Raw genomic sequence first — 24,679 nt, 5'->3', positions numbered from 1 at the left:
GTATCAGTATGTTCCGTTTTACGAAAATTGGATTGTACTCTATGTACTACTTTGCAGTATTATTTTTTTCCCTTCCCCTCCTTTTGACCACAGAAATATTTGAATGATTTAAGTAGTTTAACCAGGAGTAAAAAATAACAGAACCGGGAGAACATGGTTAACCAGGGTGGCTCAGTCGGTTAAGTGCCTGACTCTTGTTTTGGGCTCAGGTCATGATCTCATGTTTTGTGAGTTTAAGCCCCTTGTTGGGCTCTGAGCTGACAGCTTGGAGCCTGCTTGGGATTCTCTCTCTCCCTCTCTCTCTCTGCCCTCTCCCTGCTTGTGCTGTCTCTCTCTCTCTCTTTCTCTTTCTATCTGTCTCTCTCTCTCAATAAATAAATAAATAAATAATAAATAAATAAATAAATAAACATTAAAGGAGATAGCAGAACCAGACCAACAGGGAAAGACAGTACACGGCCCAGGGAGAGGCAAGTATATGGATCAGCCCTCTCTGTTACAGACATGCTGCCTTGGTATCTTATGCACCTGCTTGGTGTCCTCTATCACAGTGTAATGATACAATTATTTGTATGATTTTTATTGACCTCCGCCTCCTCTACTACATTGTCAACCCTTTGGACTAGGGATGATGGCCTGATACATAGTAGGGGTCCATAGATATTTACTGAATAAATGCTTGAATAATTGAATGTTGAGGATTGAGTTTAAGGGAATACTTTTTTTAAATGTTTTATTTATTTCTGAGAGAGAGAGAGAGAGAGACAGCATGAACAGGGGGGGCTCAGAGAGAGGGAGACACAGAATCTGAAGCAGGCTCCAGGCTCTGAGCTAGCTGTTAGCACAGAGCTCGATTCGTGGGCTCGAACCCACGAACCCGGGAGATCATGACCTGAGCTGAAGAAGTCAGACGCTCAACTGACTGAGCCACCCAGGTGCCCTGAGTTTAAGGGAATACTTGTGGAAATTAGGAGGAGCTCAGCCAAGAGCTTTGGATGTCAGAGCATCATTGGGAAGATGTGTTTCAGCAAGGGTACTGACCTTGTGCCGGGAGGAATGGCCTTCCTAACTCAAGGGTACTACAGAATGGGCAGTGCTGGTATTTTAGAAAAGAAACTGGTAACTTAGAGAAGATGTAGGTTTGATTCTTTTTTGGGAAGCAGAATGGGCAGCTCAGTTTTTTATCTAGAAACAGGACTACAGATCCCCACCTCTTGGGGTTATTGTGGAAGTCCAATGAGTCAATAGATGTGAAAGCCCCTAGTATAGTGCCTGATACACAGTAGATGCTCAATAAATCATTTTTGTTTCTGAGTCAGAAATCTGAGACCTGTGTCTGGCCTGGGAGTAGAAGCAAGATGAAACTAAAATGGGAAAGGCAGAGCGCCTGGGTGGCTCAGTCGGTTAAGCGTCCGACTTTGGCTCAGGTCATGATCTCGTGGTTCGTGGGTTTGAGCCCTGCATCAGGCTCTGTGCTGACAGCTAGCTCAGAACCTGGAGCCTGCTTCAGATTCTGTGTCTCCCTCTCTCTCTCTGACCCTCCCCTGCTCGCTCGCTCTCTCTCTGTCTCTCAAAAATAAATAAAAACATTAAAAAAATTTAAATGGGAAAGGGGACCATTCACTTTAGCTGGAGGAGACTGGGTTCAGTTATGTGGTGTGCATGGTTTGAGCTCTGAGATGCATCACTTCATGGCCATGGCATCTTTTACACTGATGGTTGACTTGACAGTCAGTGGCAGAGGTGAAGGAAGGGTAGAATTTCCCTTTGTTTCCTTTGTTACTTTGTCACAATTACATGCTGGCGATGAGGGTATAGATATTATGAGTATGTGGACACCAGATCTTCAACTGCCTTCTATTAATATACAGGAAAGGCCTAGGAAACCAATGGTTGTACCAGACAGCTCAGGAAAGATCCATGGCCCAAAGACTATAAAGTCATCTATTTTTCCTTGATATTCATATCCCTTTTAGGTGGAGGGAAGACCCAGGACAATGGCTGCTGATCGCGATTTGGAGATGGAGGGCGTGAATCTGAATTTGGATAGAGACATGAAAGGAGAGCTGGAAGAAGAGAAGGAAATGCGAGAGGATGGGGGAGGTAAAGACCCCTTCAAGAATAAAAAGGTCCACAGGGTTGTCTCAAAATGGATGCTTCCTGAAAAGGTCCGAAGAACATACTTGGAGAGAGCTAACTGCCTCCCACCCCCCGTGTTCATCATCTCCATCAGCATTGCCGAGGTGAGTGGGCTGTGTGGTGGTGCTCGTGCGGGTACCACTGGGGAGTTGTGAACATACGGTGGCTTCGATCACATCTAGAGAAGAGAAGAGAGCTTGATGGTGGCACGTACAGCACACACGGAACTCAACTTCACCCTCCCTGGAGCCTCCTTAGGTCTTTCCTATAATCCCAGTCACTTTCAGCCAAGGGTTGAGTTTTATTTTCCAAGCAAGTCCCCTTTCCAGCTGTGACTACAATTTCAGTGGCTTCGTTTCATTTTAGATGTTGGGCCTTTAGAAACCAAATAATCTTGGGGTCACAAATTGGTTTGATCTCATGAACTGATTGGTTCTATAGGCTATAGGCTGCCTCCACATTTCAGTAGGGAAAAAAGAAGGGATCCTCTAATGATGTGTACTGTGGTAGCAGGTAGTGTTATTTCAGACTCTGATCAAGTAAGCCCTTTTATTTTCCAGAAAAGAGTACAAGGCTCAGAGAGGTGGAATGACTTGCCCAAGGTCACATATGTCCATTGGGCCAGCACTGGGCTTGTCCTGAGCCTCATCGTACCTACCTTTATCTCCTACACCATGATGTCTTATAAAGAAATTGGCAGAGGATGTATGTGTGTGGCGTGTGACTTCAGGGACATTAGGAAGTCTCTAATGGAATCCTCTTCATCCTATTGATGTCTCAACTTCATTATCAAGGTGGTATTAGTCAGAGTTCTTTAGAGAAACACAGGTAATAGGGTGTGTACACATGCAAACACACACACACACACACACACACACACTATCAGTCTATTCATCCATCCATCCATCCATCCATCCAACTCTACATAGATATTGAGAGAGAAATGGATTGATTTTAAGGAATTGGCTCATGTAATTGTAGAAGCTTGGCAAGTTCAAAATTTAGGGTAGGCCGGCAGACTGGAGACCTATGGGGATAAGAGGTGTAGCTGGAGTTCAAAGGCAATCATACTTTCCCTCAAAGTCAGAATTTTCTTTCCCTCAGAGGAGATCAGTCTGTTCTATTAAGGCTTTAAATTGATTTGTTGAGGCACCACATTATGGAGGGTAATCTGCTTTACTCAGAGTCTATTGATTTTAGCATTGATCTCATCTAAAACATATCATCACAGTAACATCCAGAATGATGTTTGATCAAATATCTGGGTATCATGGCCTAAAGCCAAACTGACTCATGTAATGAACTGTCACAGGGACCTAGCCTCTTGTGGGTCAGATAAAGAAAAGGCTGATGTGTCAACATTCCTGGCGCACTCTATCATGTTATCTTTCCAGCCTATGGATGGGCTGGCCTGCCCACGGTCCAATCAGGTGTGTGAGTGCTAGGGGGCGGGGGGAATTGGGGCATACTAGGATAAGGCCACATCATACAAAACATGACTGTTGTGGTCAGTGCTGTGGAGAGGGTAGTTTTCCAAGGAAGGGTCATAGAGCAGGTGCTAAGATACCTGTCTCGGGGCGCCTGGGTGGCTTAGTCGGTTAAGCGTCCGACTTTCGCTTAGGTCATGATCTCGCGGTTCGCGGGTTCGAGCCCCGCGTCGGGCTCTGTGCTGACTGCCAGCTCAGAGCCTGGAGCCTGTTTCAGTCTGTGACTCCCCCTCTCTCTGACCCTCCCCTGCTCACGCTGTCTCTCTCTCTCTCTCTCTCCTAGAAATAAATAAAACATTAAAAAAAAAAGATACCTGTCTCTCTCAGAGAGATGTTTCTCTTTTAAAAACATTTATTTATTTATTTATTTATAAGTAATCTCTATACCCAATATGAGGCTTGAACTTAGAACCCTGAGATCAAGAGTCACACACTCTACTGACTGAACCAGCCAGGTGCTCTGAAAGATCAGTTTTTTAAAAAATGTTTATTTATTTATTTTGAGAATGAGAGTGAGTGAAAGAGAGAGAGAGGGACTAAGTGAAGGAGGGGCGGTGAGAGAGGGAGAGAATCCCAAACAGGCTCCAAGCTGTCAGCACAGAGCCCTACATGGGGCTTGTCCCACAACCGTGAGATCATGACCTGAGCTGAAATCAAGAGTTAGACGTGCAACTGACTGAGGCACCCAGGTGCTCCAAGATCAGGTTTTTAAATAAAAGCTTTATGTTTTATTTTTTAATTTTAATTTTTTTTTTATTTTAGAGAGGGAGAGAGCACGAGCAGGGGAGACAGGCAGAGGGAGACAGAGAGAATTTCAAGTAGGTTCCATGCTGATGTGGGGCTCGATCCCACAACCCTGGGATCATGACCTGAGCTGAAATTAAGAGTTGGATGCTCTTAATTTCATCCTGACTTAATTTTCCTGCTCTTAATTTTCACTGACTGAGCCACCCAGGTGCCCCTTAAATAAAAGTATTTATTTATTTATTTATTTATTTATTTATTTTTAAATATTTTTTTTAATGTTTATTTTTTGAGAGAGAGAGAACGTGAGCAGAGAAGGGGCAGAGAGAGAGAGAGAGAGAGAGAGAGACAGAAAGAGACAGAGAGAGAGAGAGAGACAGACAGAGGATCCAAAACAGGCTCTGCATGGAGAGTGGAGAGCCTGATGCAGGGCTCGAACTCACAAACTGAGAGATCATGACCTGAGCCAAAGCTGGACGCTTAACTGGCTGAGCCATCCAGGCGCCCCTTAATATTTATTTTTACCAACTTGTCCATTAATGTCCTCTTTCTGTCCCTTCTGTATCCTGCAACCCAGAGTTCTCACACTCAGTTGTCCTGTCCCCACAATGTCCTCTAATCTGCAACAGTTTCTCAGGCTGTCTTTGTTTTCATGACTCTGATAGTCTTGAGGAGAATAGGGCAGGTTTCTGTAGATTATCCCCAAAGTGGACTTGTCTGATGATTGGATAGTTATGATGCCTGTCTCATCATATCACATCAGGAAGTAGGGGACATCCACATGTTGTCCCTGGTGACATGAGCCTTCATCCTTTGGTTAAGGTTGTGTTTGCCAGGCTTCTCTGCTGTAAAGTTTCTATTGTTCCCTTTCCTTCTTCTATTCTTTGGAAGCCAGCAGTGACTGAATATTACCGTGTAAATGACAGACTAAATGGGAATGAAAAGATGAGGGCAGAGGGTATTTAAGGGGGTAGGGAGGGCTCAGAAAGCATCTTCTTTATATTTGGTGTAGGGCTGCTCCTACTCACTGGAGGAAGTAGGCTGTGACCACGGTTACATGGGCAGATATGCAGCAGGGAAATTTAATTCCTGAGCACGTGCTATGGAATGGCCCACTTGAGAGCTAATTGTTTGAAACCAAGGTAGTGCCCGTGGGCTTAAATGGGGCCACTCTCTGCAGAAGTTGGTTAACATTCATGTCTGCCCCTCCCTGTCAGCTGGCAGTGTTTATTTACTATGCTGTGTGGAAGCCTCAGAAACAGTGGATCACCCTGGACACAGGCATCCTGGAGAGCCCCTTTATCTACAGTCCTGAGAAGAGGGAGGAAGCCTGGAGGTTCATCTCCTATATGCTGGTACATGCTGGGTAAGGAATGATATTAAGTCGCTGATGGAGGAGGTGGACTGTGAGTACCTGTAACCCCCAACATTTGGTTGGTGCCTTATTATTATTATTATTATTATTTAATTTTTTTATTGTTTATTTATTTCTGAGAGTGGTAGAGACAGCGCAAACAGGGAAGGGGCAGAGAGAGAGGGAGACACAGGATCCGAAACAGGTTCTAGGCTCTGAGCTGTCAGCACAGAGCCCTGTGCGGGGCTCGAACTCACAAGCCATGAGATCATGAGCTGAGCCGAAGTCAGATGCTTAACTGACTGAGCCACCCAGGCGCCCCTGGTTGGTGCTTTATTATTATTATTATTATTTTTTAAATGTTTTATTTATTTCTAGGAGAGAGGGAGACAGCGTGAACAGGGGACGGTCAGAGAGAGAGGGAGTCACAGACTGAAACAGGCTCCAGGCTCCGAGCTGGCAGTCAGCACAGAGCCCGACGCGGGGCTCGAACCCACGAACCGCGAGATCATGACCTAAGCGAAAGTCGGACGCTTAACCGACTAAGCCACCCAGGCGCCCCTGGTGCTTTATTATTGATAAGGCACTTACATAACCATATCTTGTCTGATCCTCACAGCAACCCTAGGAGGCAAGTATTATTCCTGCTGCTTCATGTACAAGGCTGAGGGGATGTATTGCTTGCTCCATGTCCCATGGCTATGTGGCAGAGTGAGAACCTCACCCCATTGGTGCTAACTCCAAGTCTAATGTACTTAATGTTGCATATGGCGGCCTAATGCTAGTGATTATATAGGAACAGTAATGAGAAGAGACCCAATCATTACTAAACCACACATATGTTTTCCTAGTTGTTTGATGTTGTTAAAACGTTCCCTTTAGGATATGAATCATCAGTCCCTCCCTACCCACCCGTGCCACACACGTAAAAAGAATTAATTCATGACCATTTTGCTGAGTGTATGATACTGTTGTCCATCTGCAATAATACAAACAATGGGCATTAGTTTTCGTTTATAGCTTCTTATATACTAGTAGTCTTTTACAACCTTGTTCAGAATCCACAATTCACCATGGCCACTGTAGACAGTGAGGAGCTTGCTGCTGGACCCCACCTCCTCCAGTGAACGCTTGGGGTTTCAGATGAGGCCAACTTCATCTATGAGACCTAGCCAGCTCTGGACCCTGGAGGATGACTCTGGCCAGTGGCTAAATAGGTATCCATGGCAGGACACAGGGCTCTGAGGTTTGACAAGTCAAGGACAAAATTGCTAACTGCCCAGTTTCCATGGATACTTTCAGTTTGGTCTTCCATTTACCGTGTTCTGAACAAATGTGGTTCTGTACTCGAAGACTTTAAAATTATAAGGGAGAAAAGTCAGTTAAATAGTAATGCAAGGCCATAGAGTATTATAGTGTAGAATAGTTACCTAACGTCTCTGTGCCTTAGTTTCCACATCTGTAAAGTGGGGTATTACTACCAACCTCATAAGGTTGCTGTGATTAAATGAGACAGTGATTATAATGTAATTTTTGCAGTGCCTGATACATAATACAGCACTCAGAAAGAATTCTCAAGGCTGTGTAGGTCACACACGGGGTTGTATAAGTTAGGAATGCTCTTGGATGGAAGTAATCAAAAATCTAATGGGGTCCTAAACAAATGGAGATTAACTCTTTACCACATAAGAAGCCCAGAGGTATGTGGTTAATTCACCAGTTTAATGAAGCCAAGACACTTGGTTCTGTGCTGGCATCTCTGCTTTTTCCTTGACCTTTCTCTCATGGTTGTAAGTTGGCAGCTGTAGCTTGGTATTAAAAGCAGGAAGGGGAAAGGTAGTACCAGGTACTGGTGACATCCATCTCTTTTGTCAGGAAAGAAGCTCTCTCACTAGTCTCCCATCGGTGCCACTCGTACTTGCATCTCATTAGCCAGAGCCATGGGACACAGCTACCCCTAGCTAAGAGAGGTTGGCAAAGTCAACGTTAGCTCTTCCAGCATCACGAAGGGAGGCAGACAAGTGATAAGGAAATGGACGTGGGATTAGCTACTGTAATATAAATGGAAAGAAAGAAAGATCGGGCTGGGGATGGCTTCACAGGTGACTTGGATTCAAGTTGGACCTGGAAGGGTAGATAAAATTTGGACGAAAAACACTGGTATTTCTATTCCGAGTATATGACCAGATCTCATCTTTATGCCATTTCTACTTGCTACTGAGCAGCAGAGAGAATGCTAAGGGTCATTCTTTGTGTTTTGTTTTTGTTTTTGTTTTGATTGGTCACTTTGTCCTCAACCTGTTCCCAAAGAATAAGATGGGATGGCTTCCTCTGACTTTGTTCAAATTCACAAAGTCCACGTATTTCCAAATACTCTTTATATCTGCGCTCTCCATAAGACTCGCGTAACTGTCCTTGCTAGACTCTTTTGTGCTGAATTACATGTTACTTCTCGTATGTCTTTGAAGATGGCTTGGACAGTGATAGTTGTGGCTGGTGCACACGTGGCCATAAAGTTAAGTAATCTGTTCTGCAGGGTGTGCCCCGAAAGCCTGTTAAGTAAATTATAACCCAAAACACAATCCCTAAAACGAATATGAAAGCTCTTGCACTTTGTGGACGATCCAACACATATTTTTTTTTAACCTTTTTGGTTTAACCCGAAATCTCTTTTAGAAAAAAATAAAGCCTTGTGCTACTAAATTAAGGATTATTGTAATGTGGAAATGTTCCAAAGTACATTCAGAGATTTTCCAGAGATGCTTGTGGGGTTTGATAAGGAAAATAATATGGATTTTATTTAAAAACATTTTTACCGAGGCGCCTGGGTGGCTCAGTTGGTTGAGCGTCCGACTTTGGCTCAGGTCATGATCTCATGGTTTGTGAGTTTGAGCCCTGCGTTGGGCTCTGTGCTGACAGCTCAGAGCCTGGAGCCTGCTTCATGTTCTGTGTCTCCCCCTCCCTCTGCCCCTCCCATGCTCATCTTCTGTCTCACTCTCTCAATAATAAATAAAAATGTTAAAAAAATAAAAATATATTTTTTACCTATTTAAAAACTATAATAAAAACCACCTGTATAGGCAGATGTGTTCTATGTCAAACTGTAGTAATGAGAGATACAAAATTTAGCTAATATTCATACTTTCTTTTTCATTCTGGTGAACTTGTTTTTCAACTTTTTAATGTAGAACTGGGAATAGAGGTTTTTCTTGCCATCTCTGTCTTATTAAAGAATAGCCTAAGATTTCAAGACTGGTTGTTTAAAAACCTATTGAAATTTGGGGCACCTGGCTCGCTCAGTCCATAGAGCACGTTACTCTTGATCTTGAAGTTGAGTTCAAGCCCCATGTTGGGTGTCGAGCCTACTTAAAAAAAAAAAAGATTGAAATTTAAACTCAATATGAGTGAATTAGGATATTCTCAATACCATGTAACCGAAGCTGGGGCTGACATGAGTTGGCAATTGTCATCTAAACCTAAATTCAAGTTATGTTCCCTAAGCTAGCCTCATCACTCTCTGACATTGTCAGTAACTATCATAAAACAGAACCTATAAAATAGATATATGCTTCTAAAATGTCCTTTTATCTGTTTTGCATATTGAAGCTCTGTGTCGAGATTTTTTTTATTTATTTATTTTTTAAAAAATGTTTTTATTTCTGAGAGAGAGAGACAGCATGAGCAGAGGAGGGTCACAGAGAGATTGCATATTGAAGCTCTGTGCTGAGATTTTTATTTATTTATTTTTTAAAAAATGTTTTTATTTCTGAGAGAGAGAGACAGCATGAGCAGAGGAGGGTCACAGAGAGAGACACGCAGAATCTGAAACAGGCTCCAGGCTCTGAGCTGGCTGTCAGCACAAAGCCCGACACGGGGCTTGAACCCACAAACCATGAGATCATAACCTGAGCCGAAGTCGGATGCTCAACCGACTGAGCCACCCATGTGCCCCTTGAGATTTTATTTTTAAAAAGTCACCTAAAAAAATTAGAGAATGGAATTTGAGTTAAGCAAGTCTGCTAATGTCCTGAAGAAATAACTATGTGGGTTGCTTATAATAATCTGACTCCTGTGTTTGTCTCTGCAGAGTTCAGCACATCCTGGGGAATCTTGTTATGCAGCTCATGCTGGGTATTCCCTTGGAAATGGTCCACAAAGGCCTCCGAGTAGGGCTGGTGTACCTGGCTGGAGTAATTGCAGGTCAGTGTTCTGAGGGTGACACGGAATCCGTGCCTCTTAGGAGGCAATAAGCAAAGCAGAAGTAATAAACATTTTAGTTAACATTTATTGCACTCTTAGTGTAGTAGGGAATCTGATAAGTGTTAAAAATAAGTTAATTGGGGGCACCTGGCTGGCTCAGTCGAAAGAGCATGTGACTCTTGATCTCGGAGTCATGAGTTTGAGCCCCATGCTGAGTGTAGAGATTACTTAAATAAATAAAATAAAAAAAAAAGAAGTAAGTTAGAGGGTTGCCTGGCTGACTGAGTCAGAGGAGCATGTGACTCTTGATCTCAGGATGGTGAGTAAAGTAAACTTGAAAAACGAAAAGAAAGAAGTTAATTAGAATTAAAATATTTGAGATAAGATAAACAGATAGAGGGGCACATGGGTGGCTCAGTCGGTTAAGTGTCTGACTCTTGATTTGGGCTCAGGTCGTCATCTCATGGTTTTGAGATTAAGACCGCTTCAGGCCCCACACCGGGTTGCAGATTCTGTCTTAAGATTCTCTCCCTCTTTCTCTGCCTCTGCCCTGCTTGTGAGCTCTCTCACTCAAAAAAAAAAAAAAAAAAAAAAAAAAAAGATGAGCAGACAGAAGTTGTCGTGCCTGTCCTCAGGTATATCAGAGTCAGAGTCAGAGTTTTGTACAGTTGTAAGTTGTGTGTAGTTTGGTGTCCATGTGCATATATTGGGTAGGGACCTACAGCCAGATCATGAAGGCCCACTTTGTGAGACTAGTGGTCTTAGGAAGTAACATGAGCAAATTTCCACTTCAGAGAGACAGCTTGAAAAGAATGTAGAGAGAACTGGAGGGCCCAAAGCCTCAGTAGGGGCTAGCAGCATACGCCAGTGATCTCTGAAACGGGGTGTGCCTTAATATGATCCATTTTGGTTTAAGCAGAAAATATTAGAATTTCCATCCATCCATTTATTTATTGTAAACAATTTGTTTTCAGTTAAACTTTTTTACATCACAGTTGTAAGAAATAAATACCTAGGGGTCTCATGTATCCTTTAGCCAGTTACCCCCAATGGAAAAGGCTTGCAAATTATAGTAGAGTATCACAGCCAGGAATTCCACATTGATAGAGTCAAGGTGCAGAACTACGGGTTCCTCACTTTGCATTTTTACAGCCATACTCTCTTCTTTCCCACCCCTATACCCTCCTTTGCCCCTGACAACCACTAAACTGTTCTCTATTTCTGTAATTTTCTCACTTCAAGAATGTTGTATAAATAGAATAATACAGTATATCACCTATGCGATTGGCTCTCTTCACACAGCATAATTCTCTGGAGATTCATGTAGGTTGTTGCATACAATAGTTCATTTCTTTTTTGAACAATTAAAAATTTTTTTAAGTTTATTTATTTATTTTGAGAGAGAGAGAGAGAGAAAACAAGTGGAGGAGGGGGAGAGAGAGGGAGAGACAGAATCCCAAGCAGGCTCCTCGCTGATAGTGCAGAGCCAAACATGGGGCTCAAACCCACAAACGGTGAGATCCTGACCTGAGCCAACATCAAGAGTCAGAGGCTTAACCAACTGAGCCACCCAGGTGTTCCAACAGATCATTCATTTTTATTGCTGAGTAGTATTCTGTGGCATGGATGTACTGCCTCTTGTTTAACCCTTCACTCGTTGGAGACTACCTGGGTCGTTTCCAGTTTGGGGCTATTACAAATAAACCTGTTATGGACCTTTGTGTACAGGTTTTTGTGAACAGAAGTACAGAGTTTTGTGAACGTAGATTTTCATTTTTCTGGGATAAATGCCCAAGAGCACAGTTCTTAGGTTGTATGGTAGTTGCATATTTAGTCTTGAAAGAACTGGCCAAAATGTTTTCCAGAATGGCTGTTTCATTTTACATTCCTCCCCGTATTGTATAAGTAATTCTGTTCCCCACGTCCTCACCAGCATTTTGTGTTGTCACCTTTCTTATTTTTAGCTCTCCTCTGTGTAGTGAGATCTCATCTTGGTCTTAATTTGCTTTTCTCCAATGGCTAATGATGAACATCTTTTTGTGTGCTTACCTGCTATCTGTATCACCTCTTTAGCGAAATACCTGTTCATGTCTTTTGCCCATTTCCTAATTAGATTTTTTTTAATCATTGAATTCTAAGAGTTCTTTACATATTCTAGATCCTAGCCCTCTATTGAATATGTAGTTTACAGGTATATATTTCTCAGAGTGTGTTTGTCTTTGCCTTGTTTTAACAGTCTTTCATAGAGCTGAAGTTTTTAATTTTGATGAAGTTCGATTTATCAATTTTTCCTTTATGAATCATGCTTTTGGTCATATCTGAGAATTCTTCACTGGGCCCTAGGTCCTGAAGTTTTTCCATTATCTTCTAAAGTTATAGTTTTACATTTTACATTGATACATGTGATCCATTTTTGAGTTGGCTAATTTTTGTATAAGATGTGAGGTTTAGATTGAGGTTCTTTTTTTTTTTTTTTGGATATCCAATTATTTCACAACAATCTATTGGAAAATTCTACTTCCTTCATTGAATATTTTTGCACCTTGGTCAAAAATCAGTTGGCTGTATTGGTGGGGACTCTTTCTGGGTTTCCTGTTTTTTCCATTGACCAATTTGTTATCCCTCCATCAATACCATGTAGTCCATACCACTGTAGCTATATAAGGAGTCTTGAAATCAGTTAGAGAGTTTCCTTTAATCTTTTGCTCATTTTATTTTATTTAAACTTTTTAAATGTTTACTTAGTTTTGAGAGAGAGACTGGCAGAGTGTGAGTGGAGGAGGAGCAGAGAGAGAGGGAGACACAGAATCCAAAGCAGGCTCCAGGCTCTGAGCTGTCAGCATAGAGCCCGATGCGGCGCTTGAACCCATGAACTGTGAGATCATGACCTGAGCCAAAGCTGGATGCTCAGCTGACTGAGCCACACAGGTACCCCTCTTTTGCTCATTTTAAAGGCTATGCATGTTTCTTTCACAAAAAGATGAGTGTCTAATTTGCTGACTTTTTACCCCCTATGGTAACAAAAGTCTTTCAGTAGGATGCTACTTAACAGATGTTGTTGAAAAAGCAAACACAAAATGTGTTCCTTTAAGGACATAATAGCTTTTTTCACACAAGGAGGGAGAATGTAACTGCTTTTCCAAAAACACTCATGCTTTGAAAGGGCATTCTGAAAACTGATAATTGGAAATCATTTTCTCCTTGTGTGATTTTGCTGCTAGGAATGTGCAACAAGTCTTAGAAGTTCACACTTAAAGGGACGCCTGGGTGGCTCAGTCGGTTAGGCATCTGACTTCAGTTCCAATTGTGGTCTCACAGTTTGTGAATTTGAGCCCTGTGTCGGGCTCTGTGCTGACAGCTCAGAGCCTGGAGCCTGCTTCAGATTCTGTCTCCCTCACTCTCTGCCCTCCCCCACTCATGCTTCATCTTTCTCTCTCCAAAAAGTGAATAAACATTTCAAAAGGGGGGAAACAATTTCCTAATTTGTTTTAAGTTTTCTTAGTTAAGAGTTTTAGTGGGTTTTAAACATATTTCACAACACTTTGTTTCTTTCATTTAGTTTTGAGAGACAGCATGAGTGAGCAAGGGGCAGAGAAAGAGAAAGAATCCCACAGGTGCAGAGAGAGAAGGAGAACAGAGTGTGGAGCCCCAATGGGGGCTCGAGCTCACCCTACGTGGGGCTTGACTTCATGAACTGCAAGATCATGACCTGAGCCAAAGTCGGATGCTTAACTGACTGAGCCACCCAGGCGCTCCATAACACTTTTTGATTAATCTGTAAGAACAAATGACTGGTACTGGGAATGGTGGCTTTCACCTAAATTACAACACATTTTTTTCATAATTGGAGTAGGCACAGTCAATGATGTAACCCTCCCATTTGAAACTACATTTCATTTAAAAATTTTACATTTTGGCTACAACAATGAGTAAGAAGAAATTTCTATAGAAGACAGCTGCACTTAGAAGTATAACTTTGTGTGGCATCTGGGTGGTTCAGTCGGTTAAGTGTCTGATTCTTGATTTTGGCTCAAGTCATGATCTCACAGTTTGTAGGATGAAGCCCTGAGCTGGGCTCTGCACTGACAGCACAGGAGCCTACATGGGATCCTTCCCGCTCCTCCTCTTTCTGTCCCTCTTCTGTGCGCACCCATGTGTGTGCGCCCTCTGTCCCCACCTCAAAATAAATATAAGAAGTATACCTTTGTGCTTCAGGGTTGTGATATGTAATGAGGATTTTAAAAAAACGAATGAAGCTTATTTAAAAAATCTGCTCATTGAAAGATTTTATAAGTTAAAAACTTAATTTTTTAGAGTGGTTTTAGTTTCATAGAAAAATTGAGAGGAAAGCATAGAGATTTCCCATACACCCCATGCCCCACACATGCATAGCCCCCCACCCCCATTATTAACATCCCCCAACAGAGTGGGCATGTGTTACAACTGATGAACCTCCATGGACACATCATAACCACCCAGAATCCATAAAAAAGTTCACCCTTGGCATTGTACATTCTATGGTTCGGGATAAATGTGTGAAGGCATATCCATCATTACAGTATCATACAGAGTACTGTCTTCAAAATCCTCTGTGCTCCACTATTCATCCCTACCCCCCACCCCCACCCCCTGGCAACCACTGATCCTTTTACTGTCTCCGTAGTTTTGCCTTTTCCAGAATGTCAGACAGTTGGAATCATACAGTCTTTGTAGAGTGGCTTCTTTCACTTGGTAATATGCATTTATGTCTCTTCATGTCTTGATACGCATTTTTGTACCATTAATAAAGTAGAAATGATTTAAAAATATCGTGTAATCAATGTTTTGTCCTTTAAAAATTCTATTATTATATTAAAAAAACCATACTAGTCTATGAGAGAAAACCAATAAAATGTACCTGGCATCAACAAACCCGCGGTAGTATAGTAGTACTTCTATGCACAACCCATAAATAAGTTAGGATACTTCTATTGTAATGGGTGCTTGTATCGGTTTCCTAGGGCTCCTATAGCAAGAATCACACACTGTGTGGTTTAAGCAACAGAACTGCACTGCCTCACAGTTCTGGAGGCTAGGAGTCTGAAATCAGGGCCACGCTCTCCTCCGATACACAAGGGGAGAATCCTTCCTCTCTTCCCCCTGGCTTCTGGCCGTGGCCATCGGTCCTTGGCACCCCGTGGCCTGCAGATGTAGCACTGTGACCTCTGCCTCCTCATCATGTGGAGTTCTCCCTTTATATGTCCCCATCTCCTCTAATAAGGACACAATCCTATTTGTGGACACTATCCTCCAATATCCGCAACAATCCTATTTCCAAATAATGTCACAGTCTGAGATGCTGGGGGTTAGAACTTCAACACCTCTTTTCGGGGGACACAATCCACCCTTTTGCAGTGCTCACCATTTCTGAACTAATGAAAATGTTGCTAGCCTTCTGGAACAGTGGGGCCACAGGGCAGGAAGCATTCATGAGACGTGTTAAAGGCGCAGAATTGGCAATGCTTAGTGACACAGCTCCCCATCGTGCTTCCCTCCTACTTTTGTGGATCCTGTTTCTCCACCTTCTATTTCCATTCCCCCGCACACCTGTTTTTCCGTTCCTGCGTACACCTTTGAAAACCTCGGTGTGGGTGAGGTCCTACCTGGCTCTAGCCTCTGTGCTCGTTTCCCCTGCAGCTTGATTTCAATCCGTGGACTCAGCCTTGCCTCAGTTTCAGAGGAGGGAGAAAAGAGAGAACATGATTAACCTGTTCACACCCTCTGTCTGTTTTTGCAGTAGCTTTTTGGCAGGTGTCTCTGCCATTCCGGTCTACCCTTCACACTGCTGCCTGGGTCACCTTCCTCAAGCATAGGTTCGATCATGTTATATGCTTCCTAAATCATTGACAGTTCCCAGAAGACAGTCAAAACATCCAAGATTGTGGAGCCACTGCATAATGTTTATTAATATTAATTATTAATATCCCAATAAAGAAACACACATATATACTTATACATTATATATATTTCCCATAAAGAAATTATGAAGAGATTAAGGGGAACTCGATGTAAAATGCTTTTTTAATAACTTTTTTGAGGGACGCCTGGGTGGCTTAGTCGGTTGAGCGTCCGACTTTCGCTTAGGTCATGATCTCACGGTTCGTGGGTTCGAGCCCCGCGTCGGGCTCTGTGCTGCCTGCCAGCTCAGAGCCTGGAGCCTGTTTCAGAGTCTGTCACTCCCTCTCTCTCTGACCCTCCCCTGCTCGCACTGTCTCTCTCTCTCTCTCCTAGAAATAAATTTAAAAAATATTAAAAAAATAATAACGTTTTTGAGATATGATTCACATACAAAAATCTGTACATATTTAACGTATACAACTTGATGAGTTTGGAGATAGGTACACACGTGTGAAACCCTCACTACGATCTATGTTGTAAACATATCCTTCACCTCCAGAAGTTGTGGAGGTGTCTTTCTTGCTTTTCTTTTTTTCTAGATTGCTTGATATGTCAAACAACTTTGGTTTCCTCATCTTTGCTCCTGGCAAAGCGTGGTCCATGGCCCAGCAGCATTGGTACCACCTGGGAGCTTGTTAAAAATGCAGACTCTTGGGCCCCACACCAGCCCCACTAACAGATGCTGCCTTCGAGCACATCCACAGGTGATCTGTATACACGTTGAAGACTGAGACGTGCTGGTCTGCAATCCCACCCAGCGTTCCCCAGTCTGACGAATCATCACAATCAGCTGGAGAGCTCGTACTAGCTAACGCGATCCAGATCCCACCCAGATCTACTATGCCTCTATTTAATGAGGTATAATTGACGTATAATAAGCTGCACACATTTAAAGTGTATAATAGGGTAGATTTTGATATGTGTATACAATCAGGAAGCTATCATCTTACACGGATTTTGACTATCATCAAAGTCAAGGCAATAAACGTATCCATCACTCTTGGTGACCCTTGAGAATCTCTCTCCATTGCCCCTCCCTGGCAATTACTGATCACTATGGATTAATTTATATTTTCTAGAATTTTATATATATGTGATCATAGAGTATGCTCTATTTTTACTGTACCTGACTTCCCTCCTCTCCTTTGGGAGCTCTAATTATGTAGGCTGCTTGAAATCGACCCACAGATCATTGATGCTGTATTTATTTTTAAAAATATTCTTCTCTATGTGTTTCATGTTGGATACTTTTATTGCCATTATCTTCATGGTTGCTAATCTTCTGCAATGTCTAATCTGTCATTAAACTCAACCAGTTTATTTATTTTTTCATTATAGATGTTATCATTTTCTTTTTTTAAAGTTGTATTCATTCATTCATTCATTCATTCATTCATTCATTCATGTAATTAATCTCTACACCCAGCCTGGGGCTCGACCTCATGACCTTGAGATCGAGTCACATGCTCTTCTGACTGAGCCAGCCAGGTGCCCCAAGACATTGTAGTTTTCATCTTTAGAAGTCTGAGTGTTTTATATCTCGTATGTCTCTACTTAACTTCTTAACATATGGTTTACAGTTGTAATAATTATTTATTGCCATTATCTGCTAAAACTTACACTTGTGTCAGGTTGGGGAGGTTTGAACTGGTGGATTTTTCTCTTCATTATGGGTCATATTTTCCTGTTTCTTTGCATGTCTGACCATTATTGTTTGGATGCTAGACATTTAACCTTTGCACGGTGACTATTATTGCATTCCTATAAATATTCCTTAATGTGTCCTGGAACATGGTTACTTGGAAGCAGTTTGAAACTTTCTGATAAGGTTTGTGAGGTGAAACTGTGTTTTTGAGGAGTGCCTGGGTGGCTCAGTCGGTTAAGTGTCTGACTTCTGCTCAGGTCATGATCTCCCCGTTTGTGGGTTCGAGCCCCGCATCGTGTTCTGTGCTGACAGCTCGGACCCTGGAGCCTGTTTCAGATTCTGTGTCTCCCTCTCTTGCTGCCCCTCCCCTGCTCATGCTGTGTCTCTGCCTCAAAAATAAATAAACTACGAAAAAATAAAAAAAAAGAAACTGTGGTTTTGAGTCATGTTTAGTGTTGTGTAGTTTAACCAATGCCCCATGAATTATGAAGCTTTCTAGTTTGGAAAGTGACTTAGCCTCTCTGGTGCTGTGAGAGCAAAACTACTTACTCTTCGGGGCGCCTGGGTGGCTTAGTTGGTTAAGCGTCCGACTTTTGCTTAGGTCATGATCTCGCAGTTCGTGGGTTCGAGCCCCATGTCGGGCTCTGTGCTGACTGCCAGCTCAGAGCCTGCAGCCTGTTTCAGAGTCTGTGTCTCCCTCTCTCTCTGACCCTCCCCCGCTCACGCTGTCTCTCTCTCTCTCTCCTAGAAATAAATAAAACATTAAAAAAATAAAAACAAAAAAAACCACTTACTCTTCTCTCTATTCTTTTCTGGTGGGACTTTCCTTGGCCCAGGTAATTTCTTCACGTGCTTCTCTGTACACCTCTTTTCCTCTCTGGTGCTCTGTCTTGCAAACTCCAGCTGCCTAGCACTACCTGGACTTTATTTTTTACTTATTAATTTTTTTAATGTTTATTTATTTTTGAGAGAGAGAGAGACAGAGTGCAAGCAAGGGAGGGGCAGAGAGAGAGGGAGATGCAGACTCTGAAGCAGTCTCCAAGCTAGAGCTGTCAGCACAGAGCTGACTCTGGGTTTGAATCCATGAACCATGAGATCATGACCTGAGCTTAAGTCTGACACTTAACTGACTGAGCCACCCAGGTTCCCCTTATTTATTTATTTTTAATGTTTATTTTTGAGAGAGAGAAAGCACAAACAGGGGAGGTGGAGAGAGAGGGAGACAGAGGATCCGACACAGGCTCTGAGCTGTCAGTGCAAAGCCTGACATGGGGCTCGAACTCTTGAACTGCAAGATCATGACCTGAGACAAAGTTGACACTCAACCCACTGAGCCACTCAGGCACCCCACTACCTGGACTTTAAACTCTTATCTCACCAATTTAAAATTTACTGAGATCTACCTGGTTTCCCCCTTTGCACATTCTAGCCTGTAATCTCTCTCAAGGCAGTAAGCTGGGCAATCTGACAATTCACCTCATTTACGTCTTTCCTCTCAGGGTTCACCGTCCTTTCTCATCTGATGTCCACTATCTTGGAGATCACCATTTCATTTTGTCCAGTGCTTTTAGCTATTTCCAGCAGAAGAGAAAATCTTATCCTTGTTACCCCATCATGGTCAGAAGTGGACACATGTATCTGTATTTTATTTGATTTTATTTTTTGAGAGAGACCATGGGCAGGGGAGGGGCAGGGAGAGAGGGGGCAAACAGGATCCGAAGCAGGCTTTGTCCTGACAGCAGTGAGCCTGATTCAGGACTCGAACTCATTAACCGTGAGATCATGCCATGAGCTGAAGTCTGATGCTCAACCGACTGAGCCATCAGGCTCCCCTGTAAAATCTGTAAAATTTTACAGATTTAAAACATCTGTATTTTAAAAATAAATTACTCATATGATTAAGATGCAATCCCTCCAGCGCTAGTCTGAAGGTTACCCTTTGAAGACCATTGCCCTAACCCTACTGGACTACTCAATGATCTTTAGTCATCCATATACCTTTGTTTGCATGTCTTTGCTTTTCCAGTTCCTTAAGTTCTGAATATTTTCTCCTCCTTTGTTTTCCTTCCAAATCTTAAAGATATTTTAGAGTTTAACCAAAATGTTATCTCCTCCTTCTCAGAGTAGCAGGGCTTCCACCCCTCTGCTGGAAAAACCATTCCTTCCTAAGTGCTTCCATAGCAAATTCATTACATTTAAGAAATCATAGTAGTTGTTTTATTCTGCTTCTTATAATAACTGTTTACTCCTCTGTTTGTAAGATCCTAGGGCCACTTTGTCTTTCTTGCACAAAGTAGGTATTACATAGTATCCTAAAGAATGAAGGAGGGCCTTCAAAGCAAAAAACTAAGTAGTAGAACAGAGCAGTACCGAGAGAACATCTTAGAGTTTGTATAAGGTGGTTTTAAAGTCTTGTTTGGGTTAGTGGACACGTTTCATTTTGGTTGGTGGATCTGATTGAAAGCTGTGTTGATAAGTGTTCTGAGGCCACATCTTGACTCCGTGAGAAGGCTAGCCATTAGATAACAAAATGTTGGACTGTCGGGGAGCCTGGAAGGCTCAGTGAGCGTCGGACTTCGGCTCATGGCACGTTCTCTGGGTTCATGAGTCCGAGCCCACACTAGGCTTCCTGCTGTCAGGGCAGAGCCTGCTTCAGATCCTCTGTTCCCCTTTCTCTCTACCTCTCTTCCTCTTGCTTTCTCTCTCTCCCTCAAAAAGAAATAAACATTTAAAAAATGTTGGAATGTCTAAGGTATTTTGATAGTTTCGGCTAAAGGTATGCAATATTTTGAAACAACGGCTAATAAGTACATAACACATCAGGCAGTGTTTGCATGATGCACGTATCAACTAATTTACTTCCCCTGACAATGCATTGAGGTAAGTTCTAATAATATCTCCATTTTTAAGGGAAACTAAGGCACAGAGAGGTTAAGAATCTTGTTCAAGTCACACAGCTGGTAATTCTGGCTCCAGAGTCTGTGCTTTTTGTTCATTATTCTGTCTTCATGTTGAACATTTAATATTTCAGAAAAATGGAGGTAGTTAGCCCACACATCTGTTCCTTTATAGTATGGAAGGGACAAACAGAATACATTTGTTGTTAATATGGTAATGGTCCAAACTTTCCAACTTCGACACTATATTAGAATGATTTATTTTTCATGATTCTTAACAGTTATGTCTGATCCTTTGTGTTTTATTCTTTAGGGTCCCTTGCCAGCTCCATTTTTGACCCACTCAGATATCTTGTGGGTGCTTCAGGAGGAGTCTATGCTCTGATGGGAGGCTATTTTATGAATGTTCTAGTGGTAAGAACTTTGGGAATGGAATCTATGGACTTTTTTCTTTTAAATCATAACTGGTATTTGGGAATCATGGTATCTTCATTTATCAGTATTTACTGAACATTCATCTTCCTTCTAAGCACCAGAATTTTTCTTTCATCTTGATTTTTATTTCCCGATCTCCAAAGTGATGAATAAAAAAAATATAATCGAAAAATAGAAAGTCAAAAATCTCTAATACAGTCTGTTAATGGTTTCATATACATGCTTTCAGAGATATCCCTTTTGGAGAGAGGGATTGGAGAGGGGTGGAGATGGGGAGATAGAGGATCCAAAGTGGGCTCCATGCTGATAGCAGAGAGCCTGACAGTGGGGCTTGATCTCATGAACCTTGAGATCATGACCTAAGCTGAAGTCGGATGTGTAACCGACTGAGCCACCCAGGTGCCCCCAAACCTTTATCTGTATGTATTCAAAATCCTGCCAACATGAAGGCTATAAAAATGGATCCACTCTTAAAGATATTGTTATATATCTTAAGGTAGAAATTATCTTGACCCCATCTACTCATGACCCCATTTTGGCTCACGGAAATCCACTTCAATCTGTTCAAGTGCATACAGATTGTACAAGTATACAGCACACTGTATAGCTGAATCCTGATTTAATCGTTCAGTGGAAAAAAATTGAGGTGACACCAGCTTTTCACACTTGTAGATAACGCTGTAAGAATGTTCTCTTACATTTATCTCTTTGTATTTGTGACTTTTTTTAGGATAAATTCCTAGAAGTGGATTTACTGGATAAAGCCTTTACATTTCCATAGATAAATGCTAAATTGCCCTCCAGAGTTGGCAAACCATGTTATACTCCATGATACAGTACGTGTGTATGCCAACCCCTCCCTTTTTTATTTTTAGAGAGAGAGTGAGTGTGGTCAGGGAGGGAGCAGAGGGGGACAAGGAGAGAGGCAGAAAGAGAATCTTAAGCAGGCTTCATGTTCAATATGGAGCCCAATGCAGGGCTCTATCCAACAACCCTGAGATCATGACGTGAGCTGAAATCAAGAGTTAGATGCTCAGCCAACTAAGTGACCAAGGTACCCTGCTAACCAGTTTTTAAAACAGCCTACTGTTAAATCCTGACTAGTTGTTAACCCATTAATCATGTAGGTATACTTTAAAAATACTCTGGGAGGAAAAATATGAAGCAATTATAATGTGTGTTTTTTTTTTTAAATTTTATTTCTGAGAGAGAGAGAGACAGCATGAGCAGGGGAAGGTCAGAGCGAGAGGGAGACACAGAATCCAAAACAGGCTCCAGGCTCTGAGCTAGCTGTCAGCACAGAGCCTGATGCGGGACTCAAACCCATGAACCGTGAGATCATGACCTGAGCCGAAGTCAGATGCTTAACTGAGTGAGCCACCCAGGCGCCCCATGAAGCAATTATAAAACTATTCCAAAAATATAAGTCATTTAGAAAAGTGTTTTTCAAACTTTGGATTGCAATCCCATTAGTGGTTTGAATATACTTTAAGGGATTGTGACCTGAAATTAAACAAAAAGAGGGGCACCTGGCTCTGGCTGGCTCAGTTGGTAGAGAATGCAACTCTTAATCTTCGGGTCACGAGTTCAAGCCCCATGTTGCGCATGGAGCCTACCTGGAAAAAAAAAATAAACAAAAATAAAAAAATAAAAAAATTTCAGTACATATCACATGTAACATTGTTTGATTTATGTGTGTCCGGGATTTTTATGTAAACTGTTTCTTACTGTAGGTTGTGACCACGACAGTTCGAAAATAATTAATTTAGAATAAACATGAGTATTTCAGTATCTTTACCCTTTGGGAAGAGAGTTAATAACATGAAAGGGAAGGGAGATATAACTCAATAAATTATAGTGGAGCTATGTTTCTGACTCAGCAGTTCTTTGGTAACACAGGAGGGTACTGTAAGCTGGATTCAGATTTTTCGAAGCTAAAACTTTATCTTTTATTTATGAGCCACCCAGGCGCCCCTATTTTATTTATTTATTTATTTATTTATTTATTTTTAGATTTCTGAGAGAGAGAGAGAGAGAGAGAGAGAGACAGAATATGAGCAGGGGAGGAGCAGAGAGAGAAGGAGGCACAGAATCCAAAGCAGGCTCAGGGTCTCCAAAACTTTATTTTTTAAACCAGTATTTTAAATTTTGGGGAGATTATCTTAAAAAACTAACGTAATACTCAGAGTTTAGTTAAGTCTTCGCTAACCCCTATTTGGAAAGAGGATAAAGCATCGAATGAATATTAACCAAAAAATCATATTTCATCAAACTTAGTTTGACAGCATCTCTCTATCCTCTCTCTATGACGTTAAGTGTTGATTTCATATTATTTATATTTAGATTCTTTGTTGCTAATTCAGTTATGTCTAGTTTATATCACAGAATTAAATATCATGTTTCATTTTGTTCTCCAAAGTGCACCAGCATTGTGCTTCCCAAATGCGTTTGAAAATTGGGCACTTGCCACATTGCTTTGTTTTGTAAATATTGGACACTCAAATTTTAAACAAAAAAGTAGACGAAGAGAGAGCACAGTTGGGGTTTCACTTACCAATAGATAGCTCACAATATGACTATTATTATTTATCTCTTTGCAAGAATTTTCGAGAAATGATCCCTGCCTTTGGAATTGTCAGACTACTGATCATCATCCTCATAAGTAAGTTTGTTTTGTGAACACTTCGCACCTTCCATTTTATTGAGTAGACCTCCAGGAGGCCTCACATTTCCTAAACACTGGTATGGAGTGACAAGTTAATTGTGGCTTCCTAGCCTTGAGCAGAAAGGTAAATGGAGTTTTCACAGAGCCCCACAGGTGGTTTTTAGAGGCGCCTTAATAATGAGGTTTTGCTTTTTGTTTCTTTCTGCAGTGGGGTAAGTCAGGAGAGGCAGATACTTTGTCTACTTCAAGCACCATAGCTTCTTTTCTGTTTATACACTGGATTTTTTCTCATCTATACATTGGATTCTGTATATGATTTTGTCTGAGAAGGGAAAGCTTAAAAACCACTGACCTAATCTATTTTCTTCATCAATTTCTAAATTCTCAGGTTAAAAAGAACAAACAACAACAAAAAAAACCCCCACAAACTGATAGTCTAGGATCCAAGGGAGTGCTGGCTGAGGGCTGAAGATAGGAGCAGAGGGTGAAGGATTTCAGAGGTCAGGGACCCAGCAGAGAGGTGGATGTGGCTTTTGAAATCTCTAAGACTTATAGTAGAGAATTGCATGCTGAAGAGGTTTAGGAAGAGTGCTCTGTCTGCAGTGGACGTGGAGATTTTAGCTGAGTCTGAACGTTGGGGGAGGTTTTGGGTGGTGGTGGGGACACACTGGGTGGAAGACAAAGGAGCCAAGGCGCACTGGGGCCTTGTGTTTCTGAACCTGGTCCAGCTGAAGCCGCAGAGCCGCACAGAGTGTGTGGGGAGAAGGCAGACTCTGGGGACGGCCTGTAGGCTCAGACCTGATGGCCAAGATGGAAGTGACACTTGATAAAACCCAAGAGGTGGGCCGTCCGCATTGTAAGCAAATATGGTTCTGCTAATTGGTATCAGGAGTTCAGTTATCCACATTGCTGGGGACAGGGCCAACCACCTCAGAGGAAAGAGACTAAATCCAGTTTAAGGACAGTTTAGCTGTAAGAACAAGATTTCATCCTGAGAGAAGAGCAGCGACTTGTTTAGAGCTTATACATACTCTATGTACTGTTTTTGTCCATAAGAAATAGAAAATGTGAGGGTAAGTTGTGAGCACGGAAAGGACAGCATGTGTCTGGGGTCATTGAGGAGAGTCGCTGTGGAGCAGAGCTGTCACTTGAGCTGTTGAGTGTCACTATCAGGAC

The 24,679-nt window shown here is 42.0% G+C and overlaps 1 protein-coding gene across 8 annotated transcripts in view; it reads left to right on the top strand.

Annotated features, from left to right (window-relative positions):
• RHBDL2 (rhomboid like 2) overlaps positions 1-24,679 on the top strand; it is a 46,151-nt gene that overhangs the window by 16,660 nt on the left and 4,812 nt on the right. For 6 of the 8 annotated variants that reach the window (XM_077753162.1, XM_077753155.1, XM_077753161.1 and 3 more), the window contains exons 2-6: positions 1,977-2,243; positions 5,588-5,736; positions 9,812-9,924; positions 20,717-20,817; positions 23,440-23,500. In XM_077753162.1, coding sequence (XP_077609288.1) covers positions 1,998-2,243; positions 5,588-5,736; positions 9,812-9,924; positions 20,717-20,817; positions 23,440-23,500 — 670 coding nt within the window. In that variant the 5' untranslated portion in view covers positions 1,977-1,997. The remainder of the gene's footprint in view (positions 1-1,976; positions 2,244-5,587; positions 5,737-9,811; positions 9,925-20,716; positions 20,818-23,439; positions 23,501-24,679) is intronic. The other 2 variants (XM_077753158.1, XM_077753163.1) reach the window with 2 other exon arrangements.

Source organism: Crocuta crocuta, unplaced genomic scaffold, assembly GCF_008692635.1.
Source record: "Crocuta crocuta isolate KB4526 unplaced genomic scaffold, BGI_CrCroc_1.0 scaffold303, whole genome shotgun sequence".
Classification (NCBI taxonomy): domain Eukaryota; kingdom Metazoa; phylum Chordata; class Mammalia; order Carnivora; family Hyaenidae; genus Crocuta; species Crocuta crocuta.
This window is presented reverse-complemented; position numbering and strand designations above follow the sequence as displayed.